Source organism: Solanum stenotomum, chromosome 11 (genome assembly GCF_019186545.1).
Source record: "Solanum stenotomum isolate F172 chromosome 11, ASM1918654v1, whole genome shotgun sequence".
NCBI lineage: Eukaryota > Viridiplantae > Streptophyta > Magnoliopsida > Solanales > Solanaceae > Solanum > Solanum stenotomum.
The window spans coordinates 6,490,460-6,511,758 of record NC_064292.1 but is presented as its reverse complement, the minus strand read 5'-3'; the positions used below and the strand labels follow the sequence as shown (position 1 = coordinate 6,511,758).

General features: G+C 35.9%; 3 protein-coding genes across 10 annotated transcripts; 1 reads left to right on the top strand and 2 right to left on the bottom strand.

Moving 5' to 3' along the window:
* Positions 1-216: 216 nt before the first annotated feature.
* On the bottom strand, positions 217-7,140 carry LOC125843548 (uncharacterized). 3 transcript variants are annotated; one of them, XM_049522662.1, is made up of 11 exons: positions 6,849-7,140; positions 5,502-5,696; positions 5,326-5,410; positions 5,086-5,161; positions 4,688-4,861; positions 4,369-4,471; positions 4,148-4,257; positions 3,257-3,346; positions 2,734-2,814; positions 1,751-2,593; positions 217-879 (listed from the first exon to the last, which is right to left on the bottom strand). In XM_049522662.1, exons 1-11 carry the CDS (start codon positions 7,120-7,122, stop codon positions 787-789), a joined length of 2,124 nt encoding a protein of 707 aa, XP_049378619.1. In that variant the 5' UTR covers positions 7,123-7,140; the 3' UTR covers positions 217-786. The 3 variants fall into 3 exon arrangements, with proteins under 3 accessions (XP_049378619.1, XP_049378620.1, XP_049378621.1); XM_049522663.1 differs by lacking the exon at positions 6,849-7,140 and having other exon boundaries at positions 5,326-5,421; positions 5,502-5,692; XM_049522664.1 differs by lacking the exon at positions 6,849-7,140 and having other exon boundaries at positions 5,326-5,434; positions 5,502-5,640.
* A 1,742-nt stretch (positions 7,141-8,882) lies between these two features.
* On the top strand, positions 8,883-15,862 carry LOC125843549 (alkaline/neutral invertase E, chloroplastic-like). 6 transcript variants are annotated; one of them, XM_049522670.1, is made up of 8 exons: positions 8,884-9,037; positions 10,024-10,073; positions 10,155-10,714; positions 12,409-12,574; positions 12,663-12,874; positions 13,587-14,080; positions 14,186-14,234; positions 15,335-15,854. In XM_049522670.1, the coding sequence occupies exons 2-8, from the start codon at positions 10,037-10,039 to the stop codon at positions 15,659-15,661; spliced, it is 1,845 nt and encodes a 614-aa protein (XP_049378627.1). In that variant the 5' UTR covers positions 8,884-9,037; positions 10,024-10,036; the 3' UTR covers positions 15,662-15,854. The 6 variants fall into 6 exon arrangements, with proteins under 6 accessions (XP_049378625.1, XP_049378627.1, XP_049378626.1 ...); XM_049522669.1 differs by having other exon boundaries at positions 9,979-10,073; XM_049522668.1 differs by having other exon boundaries at positions 8,883-9,037; positions 10,024-10,714; positions 15,335-15,859.
* A 270-nt stretch (positions 15,863-16,132) lies between these two features.
* LOC125843563 (uncharacterized) lies at positions 16,133-21,214 on the bottom strand. Its single transcript, XM_049522688.1, has 5 exons — positions 20,620-21,214; positions 18,399-18,534; positions 18,006-18,073; positions 17,832-17,918; positions 16,133-16,415 (listed from the first exon to the last, which is right to left on the bottom strand). The coding sequence occupies exons 1-5, from the start codon at positions 20,968-20,970 to the stop codon at positions 16,347-16,349; spliced, it is 711 nt and encodes a 236-aa protein (XP_049378645.1). The 5' UTR covers positions 20,971-21,214; the 3' UTR covers positions 16,133-16,346.
* Positions 21,215-21,299: the final 85 nt, after the last annotated feature.

The window sequence follows — 21,299 nt, the reverse complement described above, 5'->3', positions numbered from 1 at the left end:
AGTTTTTTCCATCTCTACTTAGCACGGTTAATATACAAGAAATTACCCAGAAACCTACATTAATAATGATAAATGAACCATGTTAACATTGTAAACTAACTAGAGGAATGAATTGTATCCTCTATCCACCAGAGATTTTTTCCCCTTCAATAACATCAGGCAGCAACACATAATGATACATGATCCAAGTTTACACTGTAAACCAACTAGAGGAATAAATTATAACATCGATCTAGCAGAGATTTTGTCCCCTCTGGTTATTACGGAGAGCCAGCTAGACTAATAATGGTACATGGATCAAATTGACATTGTTTACATTGTAAACCAACTCGAAAAATGAATACTAACGTCCATCCAGAAGAGACTTTTCCCCCTATGGTAACACATTAGAAGGCCAACTAAACCAATAATGATACAAGAAACAAGTTCACATTGTGAATCAACTAGATGAATGAATTGTAACATCCATCCTGCAGAGATTTTTCCCCCTTTGTTAACCAACTCCGGAGTGCCAGCCAGACTTATAATGGTACATGAACCAAGTTGACATTGTAAACCAACTAGAGGAATGAATCGTAATCTCCATCCAGCAGAGGTTTTTTCCCCTCTGGTAACTTTGGAGGGCCAGCTAGACTTATAATGGTACATGAACCAAGTTGACATTGTAAACCAACCAGAGGAATATATTATAACCTCCATCCAGCAGAGATTTTCCCCCTCTTCGGAAACATCAGAAGGCCAGCTCAACTAATAATGATACATGAACAAGTTCACATTGTAAACCAGCTAGAGGAATGAATTGTAACCTCCACCGAGTGGGACTTTTGGCTTAAATATAGCGGATGCCACCAAGCAAGGACAGTGCTGGAAACCCACACTCTGAGAAGAAGCAAAAGAAATAAATTAGTACAGGCTATCAGCTAATCCACTGAGATGAGAAGAAGAAACTGGGAGAGTGAAACAGAAATTGACACACCAAAACCAGCATGGAACGTTTGAACACAAGAACCAAAATTTTCAGGGATAGTTGTTTACACTATTAATGCCCTCGGAAATAGTAAACCTACATTTTGGTGTGTTTGGTATTAAAGGAAATTGTTTTCCTGGTGGAAAATAAGTAATTTTCTTGCTTATTTTTGGTGTTTGGTAAGTAAGTAGAAGAGGAGAAAGATCAAGTTACTGGTCAGTAGTTAGTTATAACCAGGAAGTTTTGTGCTACCATGCCTTCTGTATATGTTCAGTGATGCAGTAAAGGAAAAGAAACAGCAATAGAACATTGGTTGGGTTATAGGTGGATGTTAGAAGCACAAAGTAGAGGATCAGTGCCTGAGACAAGGCACACTATGAGAACAGAACAGCTACATATGAGCCATTTCCAATCTTTCTAGAATGGCCCTTCATTTTCTGAAGGCCAGAACAGAACAGCTTAGATATTTTAGCAGGGTTCAAAAAGAAAATATCTCCACTTTGGTCTAATCCCCTTGGATCAACCAGAAATCTTGGCCTAAACTGCTTTTCACCAGTCTCTGAAGGAAACTAAACCAATTGAGTAACTTGTTAGTTGTTGAAACAGCCCCTTCGTTTATCAGGTTCATATAATGATGAGCTGGCAATAAAAGCCTCAAGATTTAGGCTAAATAGCATAAATGATGAAGAAAAGCTGTATCAGGGAGGGTCGTTAGCCGTAGGAAAAATACTACGTATCAGATTAGTATCACAAACACAGACATAAAAACAGACATCGACTTACTGGTATGCTTAGCAACACTCCATCCACATTGACCAGGACAGGTAAAGCTCTTCTTGCAGCGACAGGAATGGACTTCAATAAGAGGAGAGCTCTTTCAGATGATTTTTTTGTACAAGCAGAACACAAGTTTATGTTGCTCATTACTCGTGACTCCACTGAAAGGGAACGTTCTTCATGAACAATGCTTCTATCCTCTCTTTTTGATAACGTTGCTAGGTACAACCAATCAGCATCAATCATGTAACGGACCCTGACCATTTGATCATGGCCAAGGACACAAGAATTGCAAAAGTTACATATTTCTTCTCCAAAATCTTGGAGTTGATTAGAATTAATCATGAAATATGAAGTGTAAGCATTTTGCTTGCACAGATACCACTTCACCATAAATCTGTTCATGAAGTACCCAACTTTTTCAGGATGGAGTACTTCGCTTGGAGCAGAAGCTGTGTATTCTACTTTGTGTTCCACCTTGTTTTTTAGCGCAATATTAGTTTTGGACTTGAAATTATTGCTTTCCTCTCTCCGCAGAGAAATAATGCTCTTGTAGGTAGATTCACTAAGAATGCCTTCCCTTTTGGCTTCAGCTAAAACGGAATCAGAAGATGTTAGGTTCAAAAATTGCACTCCAAGCATACTTTGAGGGCACTGATCTGAGTATGACCTCCCATTTGCTACAATTTGCTCTACCTCTTTCGAAATAGTGCTGTTATATCCTTCGGTCGAGTATGGATTTAGCAACTCTAGTGTCAACTCAGCATCAGTAGAGCAGGAAATCAATACTTTAGTGCCTTTGGAGCCAGAAGCAGGACAAAGGTAACAACCGGATGCAGTAACAGCAGTCTGCAGGTGCCATAAGTGATATACATTCGACAATGTGTTATTGCATATCATCAATCTAATATCAAAAGAAAGGAATTTCTTGCCCACAAAAGTTTATACCATTTGTGTGCAAAGGTCGAGTTAAATTGGACTATATTCACCTTGCATGGGGAAGTCCGAATGTAGTCTAATAACAACTTTGATGCACTGCCTCTGACTGGCCTTTGCTTTTGTGAAACAAACTTTTACAGAAAACAAGAGGATGAGTAAGTATCTATCGTTAGATACTAGTCAAGAAAAGCTTTCTACAACAAAATACCTTGCCTGGGAAAAAAATTGATTATTGGCATAATACATAAATAGATACTTAAACTTGGCCTCAGCTGGCAAGTAAGCACTTAAACTTTGAGAGTGCACATTGAGACACCTCAACTTGGTCTCAACTGACAACTAAGCACTCCAACTCGTTCCCAGTGTGTCTCATTGACACCCGACGCTGACGTGGCACATAAATTTCGGAGGTGTCTAGATGATCATCTTGTAAGTTGGAGTGTTCAACTTACACAGTGAAGATGAGTTGTCTAGATGTTCATTCCCAAAGTTGGAGTGTTTACTTTCCAGCTGAGGCCAAATTTGAGTGTTTGTTTGTGTTATGCCTACATGAAAAGCTAAAAGTGGCAATACCTGCAATAACAAAGCAATAAACTTGGAGAGGACTATGTCCTTTAATTCTGAAGGACTGAGGATTCCTAAATCAATCACCGCATACCCTTCCTGCTTTCCAGAAGAAAAAAAATTAAGGGGAGAGAGAGAATAAGAGAGAGCAGGAACATCAGGCAAAGATAAGGTACAGATATACGTAGTGTTTTTCTTCTCCAGATGAAAATCATCACTAAGGAAATATTACACGGATAAGTTCTAGTCAAAATACCTCTACCAACAGTACCAGTAGTCATTGAAGGATTCCGTTCCAAGTTTTTCTTCCAAATGATTAGTTCATCTATATCCATTAATTTTTTTTTCAGTAATACTTCATTGAATGTCAGCTGTTTAATGATTGGATCTTAATCACTCACATTCTGACAATAAGAAAGTGCAAATACTCAAACAATGGGAATGCAAGGAACATGCCTAGAAGGCTAGAACTATGACTTCTAAATTGCTCTAGGACATGCATTCAGATATCCCATTGGGGGTGAGTAGTAACATTTTCAAATTGGTAACTATGACTAACCCATAAGTTCAAAGAAAGAACAAAAATTACCAATGTCCCCCATTCCAAATAGAGACAAGCTTCATTTTGGCGTGGGAATACAAAAAATAAGGTTGAATTAAAATGTTACTGATTCTGTTCTAGACAGGTACTGAACTGTCAACTATATGCAAGGAAAAGGGTGCTAAACTGCAAATTGACGACCAATACACCCCCCAAGGAAAGGCATGATTGAAAGCAAATGCAGATAGATGTCATTTTGTCAAACATGTAGTACACCTGTTCTGAAGGCTATCAAGTATCACTAATGGAACAATCGATCTTTGGTTAGAATGCATTCCCAACCAAACTGTAGAACTCACAGGCATGATAGTCACAGCTTGATGCATCAGGTTGGAACAAATTTTGTCAACATGCAACCTTGTTCTCCGACAAGCAGCGATAAGTGCTTGCAACTCAGATCTGAAGATAGCTGCAGGAAAAAATATATATGATCAAGATATGGTAAATACAGGTTCCGTTAACAAGGTTCCTCCAAAACACTAGATGCATAATTAAGTCAAATGCACGAAAATCTACTCACGTGATGCTAAGTCAGTCAATATCATCCGAATTCTATTACGAGCAAATAATGCACTTCTGTTTGTGGGATCTTCAACCCATTCTTGATTGGCAGCTAGACATATCTGCAATACAAGGTAATGCAACTTTAGAAGCTTCCAATGAACTAGGAAAAGGAATAACCATCTGAATCTTTTTAGCAAAATCTGCAGCCGTAGTTTAATCATTTAAGATCCTGATGAAACATTACCCTGAGCACTCTACTTATAGATAGACGAAGTCATTCAGGTTCAAAGGCTACTACGAAAATCTTCCAAACAGACAAACTGTAAAAAACAAACCTTGTACATATCTTCTTTAGGTAACTCCAGGAGAGGTCTCACCAATAAAAGTCCATTGCTACTCGCTTCAGCACTTAAATCTGGACATGTAGAAAACAGCTCTGAAACAAATGCCATTCCAGCGAGTCCAAGCACGCCACTATTGCGAGATAACCTGAGAATGAATAGTTCTGCCTGTAGAGTAATCCTATTAGCAATTGCTAAAACTATCAACTATGGTGTCAAAAAGCAATAATGTTCAACTTACATTTGCATGAGGCAACATCAATTGTATTCAAATACCATTAGCTCTTTTTAATGTATTGACAAAAGCTAAACAGAGTGCCATCAGATAAGTGCTAATTTTTTAGAGTCATAAAATACAAAAATCCACAGAGTAGATGCTATTATGACAATACCTGGTCATCTGCATGGTGTGCAGTCATCAACACACCAATCTGATGCCGGATGCAAGCACTTTGGAGAATTTCATACCTGAACAAATGACGAGGAACAACTTATTTACTCACAATAATGACGACATTATTAACATCAGGATAAATGTATAACATATAGTCGGTCAAAAACCAGCATGACCAGATATGACAAGGCTCAGAAATAGCATTTCGCTGAAGATAATTTGAAACTCTGGTAATGACCTCTTCTGGCGAGCTGCTTCTTGTAAGTGACCCTGCTTTGGCTTGCCTTCTGACCATTCACAGCAAGCAATCTCACATTCGATTCCTATACAAGGCCTACATTATATCTCTATTAAAAAGGTGTTAAGCAATGTTGCTACATTCATGACAAAGAAAAAGTTAAAAGGAATATATACCCATGCTTGTGACTCGGCGATGAACAAGGTGAGCCTCATCTTTACTCTCAGCACGAAGTCCATGATCAACTACCACTGCTAAAAGCCCGTCAACAAACTCATTCTTTTGAGCAGTATTACCAAGGTTATTGGTTTTCCATGCAGCAGTTAAGACACAGAGGGCCATGCTATCAGGGCCACCAGAAACGCCCAGAACTACAAAAAAAGGTTAAGAAGAAAGCTCATTTCCATGGTCACCATAAAAACTACATTTCCATGAAAAAATTTACGTGGAATTTGATATTTTTATCTAATAGTCGTTAAAGCAGAGAATAGCCAAACATGAAAAATTTACTTGGATTTGATATTTTTTATCTGGAGAACCTACCTATCAAAGAGAAAAATAAATCATACAGCTGTAATTTTCTTCCTTGGGCGATTCTTTATAAGCTACATTACATAACAAGAAAATTGTAAACCCATAAAACAAAAACTCATGCTTTTCAGATTTTTAAGTCAGGCAAATCAATAACAAAATGGACGAAAAGGCACTAGAAAGCTGCAACCTTTTATCCACTTTCGGATAAAGAGATCCTTCTTGAAGGGGACTCCATTCACAAATATCAAACCTGAAGCTTCTGGCTAAAAATGGAAGGGTACCTATCATCCCATGGAACACATGAAACAATTTCTCATGATATTGAGATTTTTAAGTTAAGCAAACCAATATACAAATGGATGGAAAAGGGTACTACAAAGTTGCAATCTTTTTTCCACTTGGGGTAAAAAGCTCCCTGTTAAAGACTGCTCCATTCCCCAAACTCGAATCAAAAAATTCTGGTTAAGAATGGAGTAGTACTAATCATCCCATGAAACATGTAAATAGTTTCTCATGATATTAAGATTTTTAACTCATGCAAAGCAATTTTCAAATCGATGAAAAAAAGGCTCTATAACCGTCATACTCTAAAACAATATTTCATTATAACACCAAGTCTTTTTCTAAACCAATATTTTCAACAACAACGTTCTAAGTATAATCTCACAAGTGGAGTCTGAAAAGGGTGGTATGCACACACAGCCTTACCCCTACCTTATGAAGGTAGAGAGGTTGTTTCCAATAGACCCTCGGCTCATGTAACATATATCTAAACCAATTATTTCATCTTATACCATATCTACAACATGGACCTGGTGAAATTAAATTCTCCATGAAGATGCAAGTATCAGCATTTCACTATAACAGCTAAAAAATTATCCGGATAAACGACTGTACTATAAAACTGCAATCTTTTTCTCACTTTCAACTCTTCTTTCTTTGTACCCACAAAGTAAAAAAAAAAAATACAATGGAGGGGTAAAACTGACCAATACGATGATGGGGTTTGAGACCCACCATAGCCATACGCTTAGCAAATGCCTCTGAGTGTACTGACATGTCAATTGTGCCATTTTCTTGGAGGTGACTGCAACAACTGCACAGAAACCGAGGAGGAAAAGGAGGAGGTGAAAGAGAGAAACGGAGAGATGATGAAGAAGGGTAATAGAGTAATTTAGTTAATCTTGAAGTTTCAGAAATGGAATTTAGGAGAAAATGTGAAGAATTTTTGGTTTGTGTAGAAATCAAGAAGCCTCGCGCCATTGACAACAGAGCTTTCAACTTTTTTGAGGTTTGAGAGGTTACACTTGATAGAATAGTGACTCTACAAAACGATGTCGTTTGGATTTTTTATATTTTTATATTTTTATGTTTTTTGTTTTTTATTTTATTTTTCGAGTGCGGCTAGTGATTTTTTTTATATGTATGGATAAAGTGAGGATTCGAAACTTAATGATAAAAGTTAAATATCAGGATTGTACTCGTTGTCGACTTAATCCAATATCGTATAGCACGAGCAGATGACAGTCATGCAGACATGTGTCCATACTCTCAAAGATATTTCTTTCAAAAGGATGGTATATCGAGCAATCAAGTAGTTTTGATTTATTTTTTTAAAAAATATTTAATATGTAAGACATTTATTTTAAAGGATTCGGCGGCCGTGGAAATTATAAATTTTGATTAACTATTAGGTTTGTCATATTTTAGAAAATTACATCCTATGATCTTGAAAAATGAAAATAGATGTACTTGAATTTTTGTACTCTTGAACCTACAAGGATAAATGAAAAAAATTGTTAAGTTTGAAAGTTTGTCCATAAAACAAGCATGATTGAAAATTTAAGATTCGAATAAATTTTAAGTTTAAGTCATAAAGATAATTCTCTTTTAATAAAAATGTAAAAATTTAAATTAATTGAGCTTCAAATTAAATCTTGGCACTTTGAATAACACCTTACAAGCATCTCTTTTTCTTATTCCTTGCATCATCTTCTTATCATGTATCCTATCACTAGTCGACGTATAATTCGTCTATCAAATAATTAATTATTTTCCCTATAGAGACGTGATAAAATTAGAATAATACAAAAAAAAATTAGCATGATCTTTGTGGAAGAAATAATACGCATAAATCAAATAATTGTATGGTCCACAGAAAAAATATTGCCAATTTGCAACAATGATGTAATTCTCATTAATTCATTTTTTCCAATTCTTGTGTCATATAGAAAAGTACTTTTTTTTAATCAAATAACTTTTTAAAGTAATTGTAAATAAATTTATGATATATAACATACATTAATGATACTCTGTTATTACATGTTAAAAGTTATTTGTGGTGTTAGAAATTTAAATATTTTTACTGTTTTCTTTTTAATTTATTCCCCAAAAAGTCATATATTTTTTTCTTATTTAGAAAATAATATAATTTTAATTTTTTTTTCATCCTTTTTGTTCCTTTTCTTAATCAACTCATCATTAGGAGGTTAAGTGTTTTCGAACTCGAAATCTAAAGATTATTCCGCCACAATTTTTATTAGTGTCAAATTTAACTCTCGAGATAGAGATAAGTAATAATTGGACAAGTTCATTCTTTCATTTTACTCCCTCCGTCCCTATTTACTTGTCCATATTTCCTTTTTTAGTTGTCCCTATTTAGTTGTCCATTTTGACAAATCAAGAAAGGACAACAAATTTTTTCCTATTATACCCTTATTTACACTTCTTGAAAATTGTAAAAGTGTATGTTGTTTCCCTCCAATTTATTTCACTTTAATTCAAATAAGTGGTTGTAATTTTGAAGTGAAAAGTTGTCATAAGGGTAAAATTGTAACTTCACTATGCTAATCATTGTTGCCTTAATCTGTGTGTCATTTCTAAAGTGGACAACTAAAAAGGAACGGAGGGAGTACAATTTATAAAATTCATGTTTAGTCAAATACCACAATGATTAGTTATATCACTACAATAAAAAAATCTTTAAACATGAATCTGTAGTGAGGTAAATGGTTAAACGTGTCCCCTAGTTGTCACTGTAAAGAACAACAAAAGTTTCAAGAATTTCCCCAGAAAATTCATAAAAAGCCCCAAGTTATTTTTCTGCAAGATTTTACCTTTAAATCAGTAACAATAAAGTAAACTTCTTCACAAATTGTATTCCAATCTTGTAAACTAGGTAAGCAAATTCAATAACCCCTTTTTCTTGTCACCACATATATCTTTGTGTTAGTGCTCTCTTCTTCTTTTCCCTTCCTCAAGAATCTCTCTTTGTTTCAAAGTTAAGATCTTTGAGAAAGATGGGCTCTTTTTTGAAGTTTTCTTGGTGTATAAACTGATAATATGGTTCCAGTTTTCTCACTCATTTTGCTGAAATGTTCAATTGAAAAGGGTCTTCTTGTTAAGGGATGATGATTGATGGCCCTTTGTAGTTAGCTCAGTGAATATCTCTTTGTTTTGAAAAGTTAAAATCTTTGAGAAAGATGGGGTCTTTTCTTATGTCTTATTAAGCTTTTCTTGGTTTCCAGTTTTCTCCATCATTTTACTGAATTGTCCATTGGAAAGGGTCTTCTTGTTAAGGGATGATGATTGATAACCCTTTGTAGTTAGCTCAGTGAATATCTCTTTGTTTTGCAACGTTAAGATCTTTGAGAAAGATGGGGGGTTTTCTTATGCCTTGTTGAAGCTTTCTTGGTTTCCAGTTTATGAAAAGGGTCTTCTTGTTAAGGGATGATGACCCTATGTAGGTAGCTCATTGAATATCTCTTTGTTTTGAAAAGTGGAGATTTTTGAGAAAGGTGGGATCTTTTCTTATGATTATTGAAGCTCTTCTTGGTTTCTAAACTGATACTATGGTTCCTGTTTTCTCCATCATTTTGCTGAATTGTCCATTAAAAAGGGCCTTCTTATTAAGGGATGATGATGACCATTTGCTGTTGTCACTCTGAGTTTATTTAGAAAAAAAGTAACTGTTGTGGCAGCAATAATTTGGGTTATGTCTGTTCAGCTTATTCAATTCTTGTACTTGCCTATTTCAAGAACTGCTGGTTCATGTTAAAGATTGTCCTTTTTTCTGTATTAAACTATGTTATTTCATGTAAATGTGTTGATTAAATCCAGAAATTATTACAATAGCTGCAAAGTTGAAGGTATCATCAATTTCAGATACTTACTGACAATGGGGGCTTCAGAAGCTGCCCTACAACTTTTATCCGGTAAGCTTTCATGTCAAGTCCGAACAAGTTCAATCTTGGCGAAGTCAAACTCTTTACTTTGCTATGAACGTTGTTTTAAAGCTAGAAATTGCGGGGACTGGAGGTATAAGCAGATAAAGGGTTTAAAAAAGCTGCAAGATTGCTCGAGTTTACATGCTTTTCGTGGCTTACATAGTGTTTTCCGGGGTGAAAAGATTCATAATCGGTCCAATTTATCGATCTGCAATTGCCAACAACCTGAAAGAGTCAGTGAGACAATCATTAAAGGTGGAAATCGAAAGTCGATGCACACTGTGCCTCCAAAGATTCCAAATCTTACTCCAGATGAACAGAACATGAAGCAGGAAAATGGAGCTAGGCCTTTCAGTGAAGGTTTTAAAACTGCTGCCTCAGTTAATAGTAGGCCTAGAACTAACACGGAGTCTATTGAGGATGAAGCGTGGCATTTTTTGCGAGCTGCCATGGTTTATTACTGTGGCAGCCCAGTTGGAACTATAGCTGCTAATGATCCAAGTGAAGCAACTATGCTAAACTATGATCAAGTATTTATACGTGATTTTATACCTTCTGGGATAGCATTCCTTCTAAAAGGAGAATATGATATTGTGAGGAACTTTATACTTCACACGCTTCAGTTGCAGGTAAAATGACTCAAGTTATCTCAAACAACTACTATGTTCTGTGTTCAGCTTGATTGCTTTCATATTGAAATTCATGTCTGTTGTAATGCACATAACTTTGGGATTTCACTGGGTAAGGTCTGCGTACACTCTACCCTCCCCAAATCCCACCTGTGTGATTTCACTGGGTATGTTGTTGTCTTTGTTGTTGTAATGCACAAAACTTTGTTCTATTTACTTGTGAAGGTGATTCAGCATGTAATTTGATTCCTTTCAATAGCATCATATGCTTGTGTTTATAATAACAATTTTGGCTCGTTATGATCCCCAAAATACCCCCCTTATTATTATTACGGAAAAGGATCAAAATTGCCCCCGAACTATATGAAATAGACCATTTATACCCTTCGTTACATTTTGGGATCAAAAATGCCCCTGCTGTTATCCCAAGAGACCACAAATACCCTCAAGAGTTAACACCCCAAATTTTTGTTGACGTGGCAAGCCACGTGGGACTAATCCTTCCACCTAAGCGTTGCCAACTAGGATTCACTACAAAAGAACTAGACCTTTAGCGGCAACAACAGTCGCCACAAAAGCCCAGAAAATCGTCACTAAAAGTTTTTAACATTAAATTCTAATTTTGTGTTTTTTTCTTCATTGTTTTTAAAAAACCAAATATGATATCGATTAAGTAGGAGTTTGAAGACACTATATGTTTTATTTTTATGTCATATGTAAATGTATAAAATGTACAATGATGCATTATATATATATAGTAGGAGATTTGAATCGAGAAGTAATTTTGATTATTTTTCGTAATAATATTGGATGTTTTTAATATGGATATTGCAAGTTATTTATTTTAGAAAATTAGGTCGCAATCGAAAATTAATTATCATATTTTTTTGTTGAAAAAATAGGTTTTACTAGCGAATGGTTGTTGGAGCCTTAGTCGCCACTAAAAATCACTCATAACCTTTAGTGGCAATATTTTGGGATTTTGTGGCGACTTTGTCGCCACTAAAAGTCAAGTTCTTTTGTAGTGAATCTTAGTTGGCAATGCTTAGGTGGAGGGATTAGTCCCATGTGGCTTGCCACGTCACTAAAAAATTGGGGTGTTAACTCTTGAGGGTATTTGTGGTCTCTTGGGATAACTGCGGGGGTATTTTTGATCCCAAAATGTAATGGAGGGTATAAGTGGTCTATTTCGCATAGTTCAGGGGCAATTTTGACCCTTTTTCGTTATTATTATAGAAGATACACAAAGTCTCCACTGGCAGATTTCCCTCCAATTGAGCAATTATTTGTAATATCTGCCGCTCTGCTAGCCCCTGGTATGCACAAGTTAACTTTCTTAGCTCTTTCCTAGTTACCTGTGAGAGATGGCTCTTTTTGAACCTTAGGTTACCATTAGAAGTAGTTCTTCTGTACAATGAGTAAAACAATGATATTTGATGCATGGTTTCTTCCCGTCTTCCTAGCCTTGGTGGACAGAGTTACCTGGTACTTGTTGGTGGTGGGAGGGAGAGGTATCCCGTGGAATTAGTTGAGAAAACTGATCCGGACACCACAGTTTTCAAAATAAATAAATAAAATATTTGACTCATGTAAACTCATTCATGAGATTCACTTTTCTTAACTCTGTGAAGTTGAAAAAGTTTTCGCTTCCATTAGTTTTTTGCCTGTTAAGCATCTTCTTCTATTCCAAACAGAGTTGGGAGAAAACAATGGATTGCTATAGTCCAGGTCAAGGACTTATGCCTGCCAGCTTCAAAGTGCGTACAATTCCACTTGATAATGACGAATCTGCAACAGAAGATGTACTGGATCCAGACTTCGGCGAGGCAGCAATTGGTCGAGTTGCACCTGTGGATTCAGGTGATCTTTGATAACTTTTGATGCTTGTCTTTTGTATAGCAAATTTGGTGTATGTCTGATGATGTGTGACTCCATGAATTGATTCCAGGATTATGGTGGATTATATTGTTGCGAGCATATGGGAAATGCTCTGGAGATCTTTCTCTTCAGGAGAGGGTTGATGTCCAAACTGGAATGAAGATGATACTCAGGCTATGTCTTGCAGATGGCTTTGATATGTTTCCCACTTTGCTGGTGACTGACGGTTCTTGCATGATAGATCGTCGCATGGGAATCCATGGCCACCCTCTGGAAATTCAGGTCTTTTCTTTTTCCTGTCTGCAACAAGCTTGTCATTTTTTCTTCATTTATTAATTTTACTTTCCCATTGAGTGGATGCCTGAGTTTTACGGTTCTTCTCTTATATCATCTTGTCGAGGAAGCCTTCTTCTTCTCCTTATCCTCTCTTCGGGTAAAGATACTCACTGTCGAGCAGACCATCATTTGAATGATCTCAGCAAAGAGTTTAAGTTTATCACCAGAATATATACCAAGTGCAAGTCCTTATTAACAAATAAGACAGATGGAAAAGTGAAATTATTCATGTTAAGATATTCACGGTAGGTTCTATGCTAATCATATTAACAACCACTACATACTCAGTGAAATCCCACAACTGGAGTTTGGGGAGGGTAGAGTACCCAGACCTTATCCTTACCTTGTGGAGGTAGAGAGATTGTTTCCGAAGGGTCCTTGGCTCAAGTGCAGCAAATCAAAGTAGTTATGAAAAGGAAAAACGACAATGAAGAAACCATAGAACTAATAAGGAGAGCATTCAGGAAACTCTTTTTTTTTTTTGTATAGCCAATATAGTGTGATAGGTTGTCTTGCTGTAACTACAGAATGTCTATTGGTTATCCATACGCTAACTACATATTACAATTTATTTTTTTTTCATTCCATCATTTGTCTTTCTTCTTTTCTTCCAAAAAGACTCTGCATAATTATGCACATGACATTTCATGCTTTGCAGGCGTTATATTATTCGGCCTTACTTGGTGCACGGGAGATGCTTGCTCCAGAGGAGGCATCAACAGACCTTGTTAGGGCACTTAACAATCGTTTGCTAGCATTGTCATTTCATATTAGGGAATACTACTGGATCGATGTGAAAAAATTGAACGAGATTTATAGATACAAAACGGAGGAATATTCATACGATGCAATCAATAAGTTTAATATATATCCAGATCAAATTCCTCCCTGGCTGGTGGAATGGATGCCTAGTGAAGGGGGTTATCTTATAGGAAACCTGCAGCCAGCTCACATGGATTTCCGGTTCTTTTCACTTGGGAACGTTTGGTCCATCGTAAGCAGTCTTGCTAACATAGATCAGTCACATGCCATTTTAGATCTTATTGAAGCCAAATGGGAGGACTTAGTAGCTGATATGCCACTGAAGATATGTTATCCTGCTCTTGAGGGCCAGGAATGGCGCATTATTACTGGTGGTGATCCGAAAAACACGTATTTGCCTTCATCTTTTTTTTCTATTTTCTTCTGGTAATGTGTATAATGTTTTTTATCTTCATCGTAATTTACCTCGCTGATGTTTTTGAATACTTGGTGCAGGCCTTGGTCTTACCATAATGGAGGATCCTGGCCAACGTTGCTCTGGCAGGTACGTTTCCGTTATTCAGTATGCACACCTCTGATCCATGCTTTCGGCACGTATAGCTTCATCTGAATCTGATTGCATACAATTGTATCACACACACACACACATGTATGTATAAAATACATATGTTTTTCGTATGTGTATAAATATGCATGTAACTGTATATATGTTACCATTCAAAAAAAATGCATGTATGTACGTTTGTATAGTATAAGTATAATTTGTGTGTGTGTTTAAATATCTAATAAAAAAAGTTTTTAAGACGGAAAATTGGCGCAGGTGCATGGAGCAGATCTCCCCATGCACGAAACATGTTAAGGCATTAACAGCATAGAGTTTTGTGGTGACTGTTAACTGTTTAGTGGCATTTAGAGCATGGTGTCACGATCGAGTGAGCCTGGAGATGAGTCTTAGCTTCACCTTTTAAAATATTGGAGGTGATCTAGAGGAGTGACGCCAACATTAAAATCTATAGGGTTGAAATGCATAAAAACTCCAGATCGAAAACTCATGTCCACATCTTAAACACTTCTTCAGCGTGTGTTCTGTCAATTGATTCCGATTTACAAAGTGACTAATATGAATTTCAGCCACAAATGTACGAGCATGACATTCACAAGCTTGATATACTGCATTGTGTTAGAAGGAAATTTTAAAATTTGTTGTAGAAAGTGTCTGGTCTATTTGTTAAAGGTTTAAGTTTCAAGATGTCTTTAGCAGCAGATAGAGTAATCAACGATCTTGCGATAAATCCCATAGATGATAAGATCGAATAAGCATCAAACTATAGTAACAACAACCAGGTTGTACTTTATGTACTCTCCTCATTTTATTGATTTCATGTCCTTTTGGATTATCTACTTGAAATGTATCTTTTGTCACTGAAGTCATTATCTTTAGTTTTGTGCAATAGATGAGTTATCGATGTGTTAGATGTAACGTAAGAACAACGCCAATTAGAAGTACATAGCTCTGGTTAAATAATGTCATCTCGTATGTGCATTCACGGAAATGTTCTAACATAGATTAGAATCGAACATGTGAAGAGATCCATTGACAGCAGAAGAGATGAGATGATTATTTTAAATGTGAACTGTTTTCAGCTGACTGTGGCATGCATAAAAATGAAGAGGCCTGAAATTGCTGAAAAAGCAATTAAGATCGCGGAAAGACGCATATCCAGAGACAGGTGGCCTGAATACTACGATACAAGGCGAGGAGGGTTCATCGGGAAACAGGCACGTCTCTTTCAGACTTGGACTATTGCAGGATATCTAGTAGCAAAGCTACTTATTGCCAATCCAGAGGCTGCAAAGATGGTAATCAATGTGGAGGATACAGAACTTCTAAGTGCTTTTTCAAGCATACTGAGTTCAAACCCAAGACGAAAACGTTCACGAAAAAGAGTTAAACAGTCTTTCATCATATGATAGTTTTCTTTTTGTTACTTAAGCCTTAGTGTGTACTATTGACCTGAGATGAGCTCAAATGGAATGATATTGTCAGTGGAGATTCATATAGTCGACTCCCAAAATGCTCAAGATTGAAGCATACTTTGTGTTGTTACATAAAAGTCTTTGTATAGTTACTATATCTGTCCGATATACATATTAGTATTTTTCCCGCATGTCAAGGGGATTGAACAACTTATATATAACCAAAAGAAATAGTTTTTACCCTATTTGCACAATATTACTTTTTCAGCAAGAGGGATTCACTAGCTCTGCTCCTGCTTCCTACCACACAAGAAAATAGCATGAGCAAAGAAGAAAATGTCTCATGACCAAAGATCTTCAGCAGAATTGGCAGGTGGTAGTGGATCATTTTTTCTTCGAGATATTTTTCGCGAAAGAGCCAAGAGGGAGGGAGGTGGGAAACAGGACAAAGTACATGGACTAATGTCAAGAAGGTTCATCATTCACCTTTAAATTTGTATTTGTAGAGATCTTTGCTTAACTTGCCAGGTAAACAATAAACACATAAGTGCATAACATGGACTAGAACCAGACCGGCTATACAAGTCGCGGTAGTTCAAACAATGAGCAGTAGAGTGTATGGTATATCAATTGCCTAATTGGCAGTAAGAATACTGGTGATAAAAGTAAATCTATGAACCTAAATTTTGTTCTCTGTCACAATGCTTTCCAACAGTGAATCACAAGCATCTTCAAGCATATCTAGTACCTGTGAGCAAGATGTAGTGGAGTTGAGAATTAGATGCATGTTGCTGGCAGTAAGCATCAACCGCAAGTTTAACGGCGAACAAAAGCAAACTATGACTCATCCAAATGAATAGTGTTGACACATAGACTGTAGCAGCAAAACACCAACTTAGTAAATTAATAATGTCTTTTAAGACCTTCAGAAATGACCTCTTGCAGAAACTCTTCTCATTGTAAAAGAACTTTTGCTTTTTTAAGAAGGGGCTTTTCTAGAATTTTCTGTGGAAATCATTCAACAGGAATTAAAAGATAATTTGTGCTTGGCTTATTGAGAAGACCTTGGGAAACTACAAAGGTATCCAAATTTCAAATTATAAAATTTTCTTCTAGATATAAAGTTCTCTTACAACATTCAAGGACTTAGCAGAAGTTCTCCAAAATACCTCCTTGGATTTTTCCAAACCAAATATTCCAAAACAATCCTTGTCGATAGCCTAAATTTTAGGACTATTTTTGTCCTATGTACTTTTTTGAAGATACCTATAAAGCTAACTAAGGCTGATGAAAAGACAAGCATCAGGATTCATGTGTAGGACTTAGTTCATAGGACCTGTTGGGGAGGGTTGAGGTCAGGATAAGGGAGTTAATAAATGACTTCAGGGAGATTGAGGGACTGGAAAGGGTTAGACCGTTAGGGAGTTCGAAGAATGGAAAAATGAGAAGGTAAGAAGTGAAGGGAGAGTTGGCTACGAGGGCTATAACTCAAGAGACCATTCCTTTTTTTTTCTCCGTGCAGCCTAAGATATTAAGAGGGAAGGAAATATGAGGTGAGAAGCTGGATAACTTTCTATTGAGTTGGGCTTTAATGCATGTAAGCATGAGTAGGGTGGCTATTGTGTGCACCTTTCAAATGACACTAGTTTTTCAAGATCAGTCTTCTAGTATAAGAAAAGGACAGCAGGATGTATTATAGATAACATATAAACTAAGCAGAGTAAGTCAGTCACTCATAATTTCAGAGAACACGTAAACTACACTTTTTTCTTCATTATTCTGAAGTATTGAGGACAAACTCAATGATCTCTCCTGTTCATTATCCATTCTTTCCATGAAAATGTGGTTAGCAATTGTGTATCAAGAGCACTGGGTCTTTTAAACCATTATACTTCTGTATTATTTGACAGTTTGAGGCATTATATGGCATAGTATTGAGAATTAACTACTTAATTCAAGCCAACAGAACATAACCTATTATGTTATAACTATCATAATGGCCCAACATTAAAATTAACAAAGTAAGCACGATGAGAATTGAGATTCTCCAGTATAGCTAGGAGCAAGAAGCCTTCCGCCATCTAAAATGTGAAAATCAGGCAGCTTTTGGGTTATTTATCATGTCGTAGCAAGATAAACCGATTATGAGATTATCAAACATTACCTTCTCAAAACCTTGAGCTCCACCATAGTAAGGGTCTGGAACTTCAGTTTCTTCATGCTTCTTACAATAGGAACACATCAAGCGGACCTGATTGTTAAAAGCACTTTTAGGATAACAGACTTAAGAACTGCACTTGATAACCAGTACCAGTATAAGACTTATAGATTCAAAAACCTTTTCAGCTGCATCAGCTGGCAATGGCTCTCTATGGATCCACCTCTCCAGAGCCCCAAGTATATCAGCTGTGAGTTATAAAACAATTCAGTTCTTGATACAGTACATATGTTCAAACCATCAAGATTATACCAAGAAGTTGTGGAGCTGAACTTAAAGTAGGAAAATCAAGATAGACCCTTAATTTTGAGGTCTCGGGTTCAAATTTCAGTGGAAGCAAAACTTGGTGGACATAGTTACCAGATATATGTGTTGGTGGAAGGTAACAGGTACCTATGGAATTAGTCCGGGTATGCACAAACAGACCCGACACCACGTTTATTAAAAAAAAGAAATGGGCCTAATAGAAAGAACAGCTAAAAAAACCATACAAAGGATTGTGCAATAACCCACATTTGTTTTGCTCATCCATAGCAAGAATGAGATCAAAATCTTTGAAATCAGAAGGCCTAATTGGCCTAGATATAGACGTTATCGCAATTCCACGCCTTTTAGCAGCAGCCCTCATTCTTGGATCAGCTTCATTTCCCTTTAAGACAAACAAAAACAACAGCAACATTATAACATGATCAACTCCAAGAAATAACCAAAACCATAAAAAATTACAATTTTTACACACGTAAGTGTCAATGGCAATACCTCATGATAATCAATCCTACAAGCAGAATCAATCTTAAATTACAAAATTAACAGACACCCAGTGAAAATACCTCATGATAATTAATAGAACCCGCAGAATCAATCATAAGTTACAAATTTTACAGACACTCAAATGGAAATACCTCATGATAATCAATATTACCAACAGAATCAATCATAAACTACAAATTTTACAGACCCCCGAGTGGAAATACCTCACATGATAATCAATACTACCAGCAGAATCAATCATCAACTACAAATTTTACAAACCCCCAAGTGGAAATACCTCATGATAATCAATACTACCAGCAGAATCAATCATAAACTACAAATTTTACAGACACTCAAATGAAAATACCTCATGATAATCAATACTACCAGCCGAATCAATCAAAAACTACAAATTTTATGGACTCCCAAGTGGAAATACCTCATATTAATCAATATTACCAGCAGAATCAATCATAAATTACAAATTTTAGAAACACCCAAGTGGAAATACCTCATGACAATCAACAGTACCAGCAAAACCAATCATAACTTACAAATTTTACAGACACCCAAGTGGAAATACCTCATGATATTCAATACTACCAGCAGAATTAATCAAAATTACAAATTTTTCAGACACCCAAGAGAAAATACCTCATGAATCATGATAATCAATACTACCAGCAGAATCAATCATACACTACAAATTTCACAGACACCCAAATGGCAATACCTCATGAAAATAAACAGAACCAGCAGAATACAACAACAATTAATCCCACAAGTAGGGTCTGGGAAGGATAGTGTTTACACAGCCTTTCCCATGCCTAATGAAAGTAAAGAGGCTGTTTCAATCTTAAATTACAAATTTTACAGAGCCCCAAATGGATATACCTCATGATAATCAATACTATCAGCAGAATCAATCAAAAAGTTACAAATTTTACAGACCCTCAGGTGAAAACACCTCATGATAATCAATACTACCAGCAGAATCAATCAAAAAGTTATAAATTTTACAGACCCTCAAGTGAAAATACCTCACGATAATCAATACTTCCAGCAGAATCAATCAAAAAGTTGCAAATTTTACAGACCCTCATGTGAAAATACCTCATGATAATCAATATTACCAGCAGAGTCAATCAAAAAGTTAACAAATTTTACAAACCTTCAAGTGAAAATACCTCATGATTATCAATACTACCAGCAGAATCAATCAAAAAGTTACAAATTTTACAGACCCTCAAGTGAAAACACCTCATGATAATCAATACTACCAGCAGAATCAATCAAAAAGTTATAAATTTTACAGACCCTCAAGTGAAAATACCTCACGATAATCAATACTTCCAGCAGAATCAATCAAAAAGTTACAAATTTTACAGACCCTCAAGTGAAAATACCTCATGATAATCAATATTACCAGCAGAATCAATCAAAAAGTTAACAAATTTTACAGACCTTCAAGTGAAAATACCTCATGATAATCAATACTACCAGCAGAATCAATCAAAAAGTTACAAATTTTACAGACCCCCAAGTGAAAATACCTCATGATAATCAATACTACCAGCAGAATTAATCATAAACTACAACTTTTACCGACACCAAAATACCTCATGATAATCAATACTACAAGCAGAATCAATCAAAATTTACAAATTTTTCAGACACCCAAATGGCAATACCTCATGATAATCAATCCTACCAGCAGAATCAATCAAAATTTACAAATTTTTCAGACACCCAAATGGCAATACCTCATGATAATCAATAGTACCAACAACAACATACCCAGCTTAATCCCACAAGTGGGGTGCCGGAAGGATAGTGTGTACGCTGCCTTATGAAGGTAAATAAGCTGTTTCAATCTTAAATTACAAATTTTACAGACACCCAAGTCGAAATACCTCATGATATACTACCAGCAGAATCAATCAAAAAGTTCCAAATTTTACAGACCCCCAAGTGAAAATACCTCATGATAATTAATAGTACCAGCAGAATCAATCTTAAATTTTGAATCAAGCCCCCTTTTCTTAACCAAATCTGTAAAAACACCTTCAGCAGCTGGACTTCTGCATATATTTCCAAGACACACAAAGAGAACAGAAAAAGGTTTTGTACTTGGGTCCATTCTTGATTCCATTAAAGCTTTGATTTTTACACTTTTATAGCTTTCTTTAAGAAGAAATGGGTATTTAGAAGGAAGAAGAGACGTGAGAAATGGGAATTTGAGAGAGTTAGGAGCAGCATAGTGAGAGTGATGGCAGTTTGGTAATTTTGAAGGGGTTGGAATTGTCACTGTACTAAAGAGTAAGGACCTCATCACTCAAAACTCCAATGGTGGTTGGTTCTGATTTCTGATAATGCAAGAATAAAGCTAAAAGATATTTGAGAAATGAGAAGTCATTTTAAAAGTGAAAAAATTAAAATCATAAAATTTCATAAATAGTATAATTTGAAATGTAATTACGAAACATAGCTACAATTTGCGTATGTATGAAATATAATTGTCGTTTATGTATTAGGCGGAAGAGTTGTATTATGTAAGTATCAATTGTATCAAATATATATCAGTTGTATCATATATTATATCTGAAAACACATGAAAGAAAGAATTGTAGCGAGGGGCGAAGTTATATTCATGCTGGATAT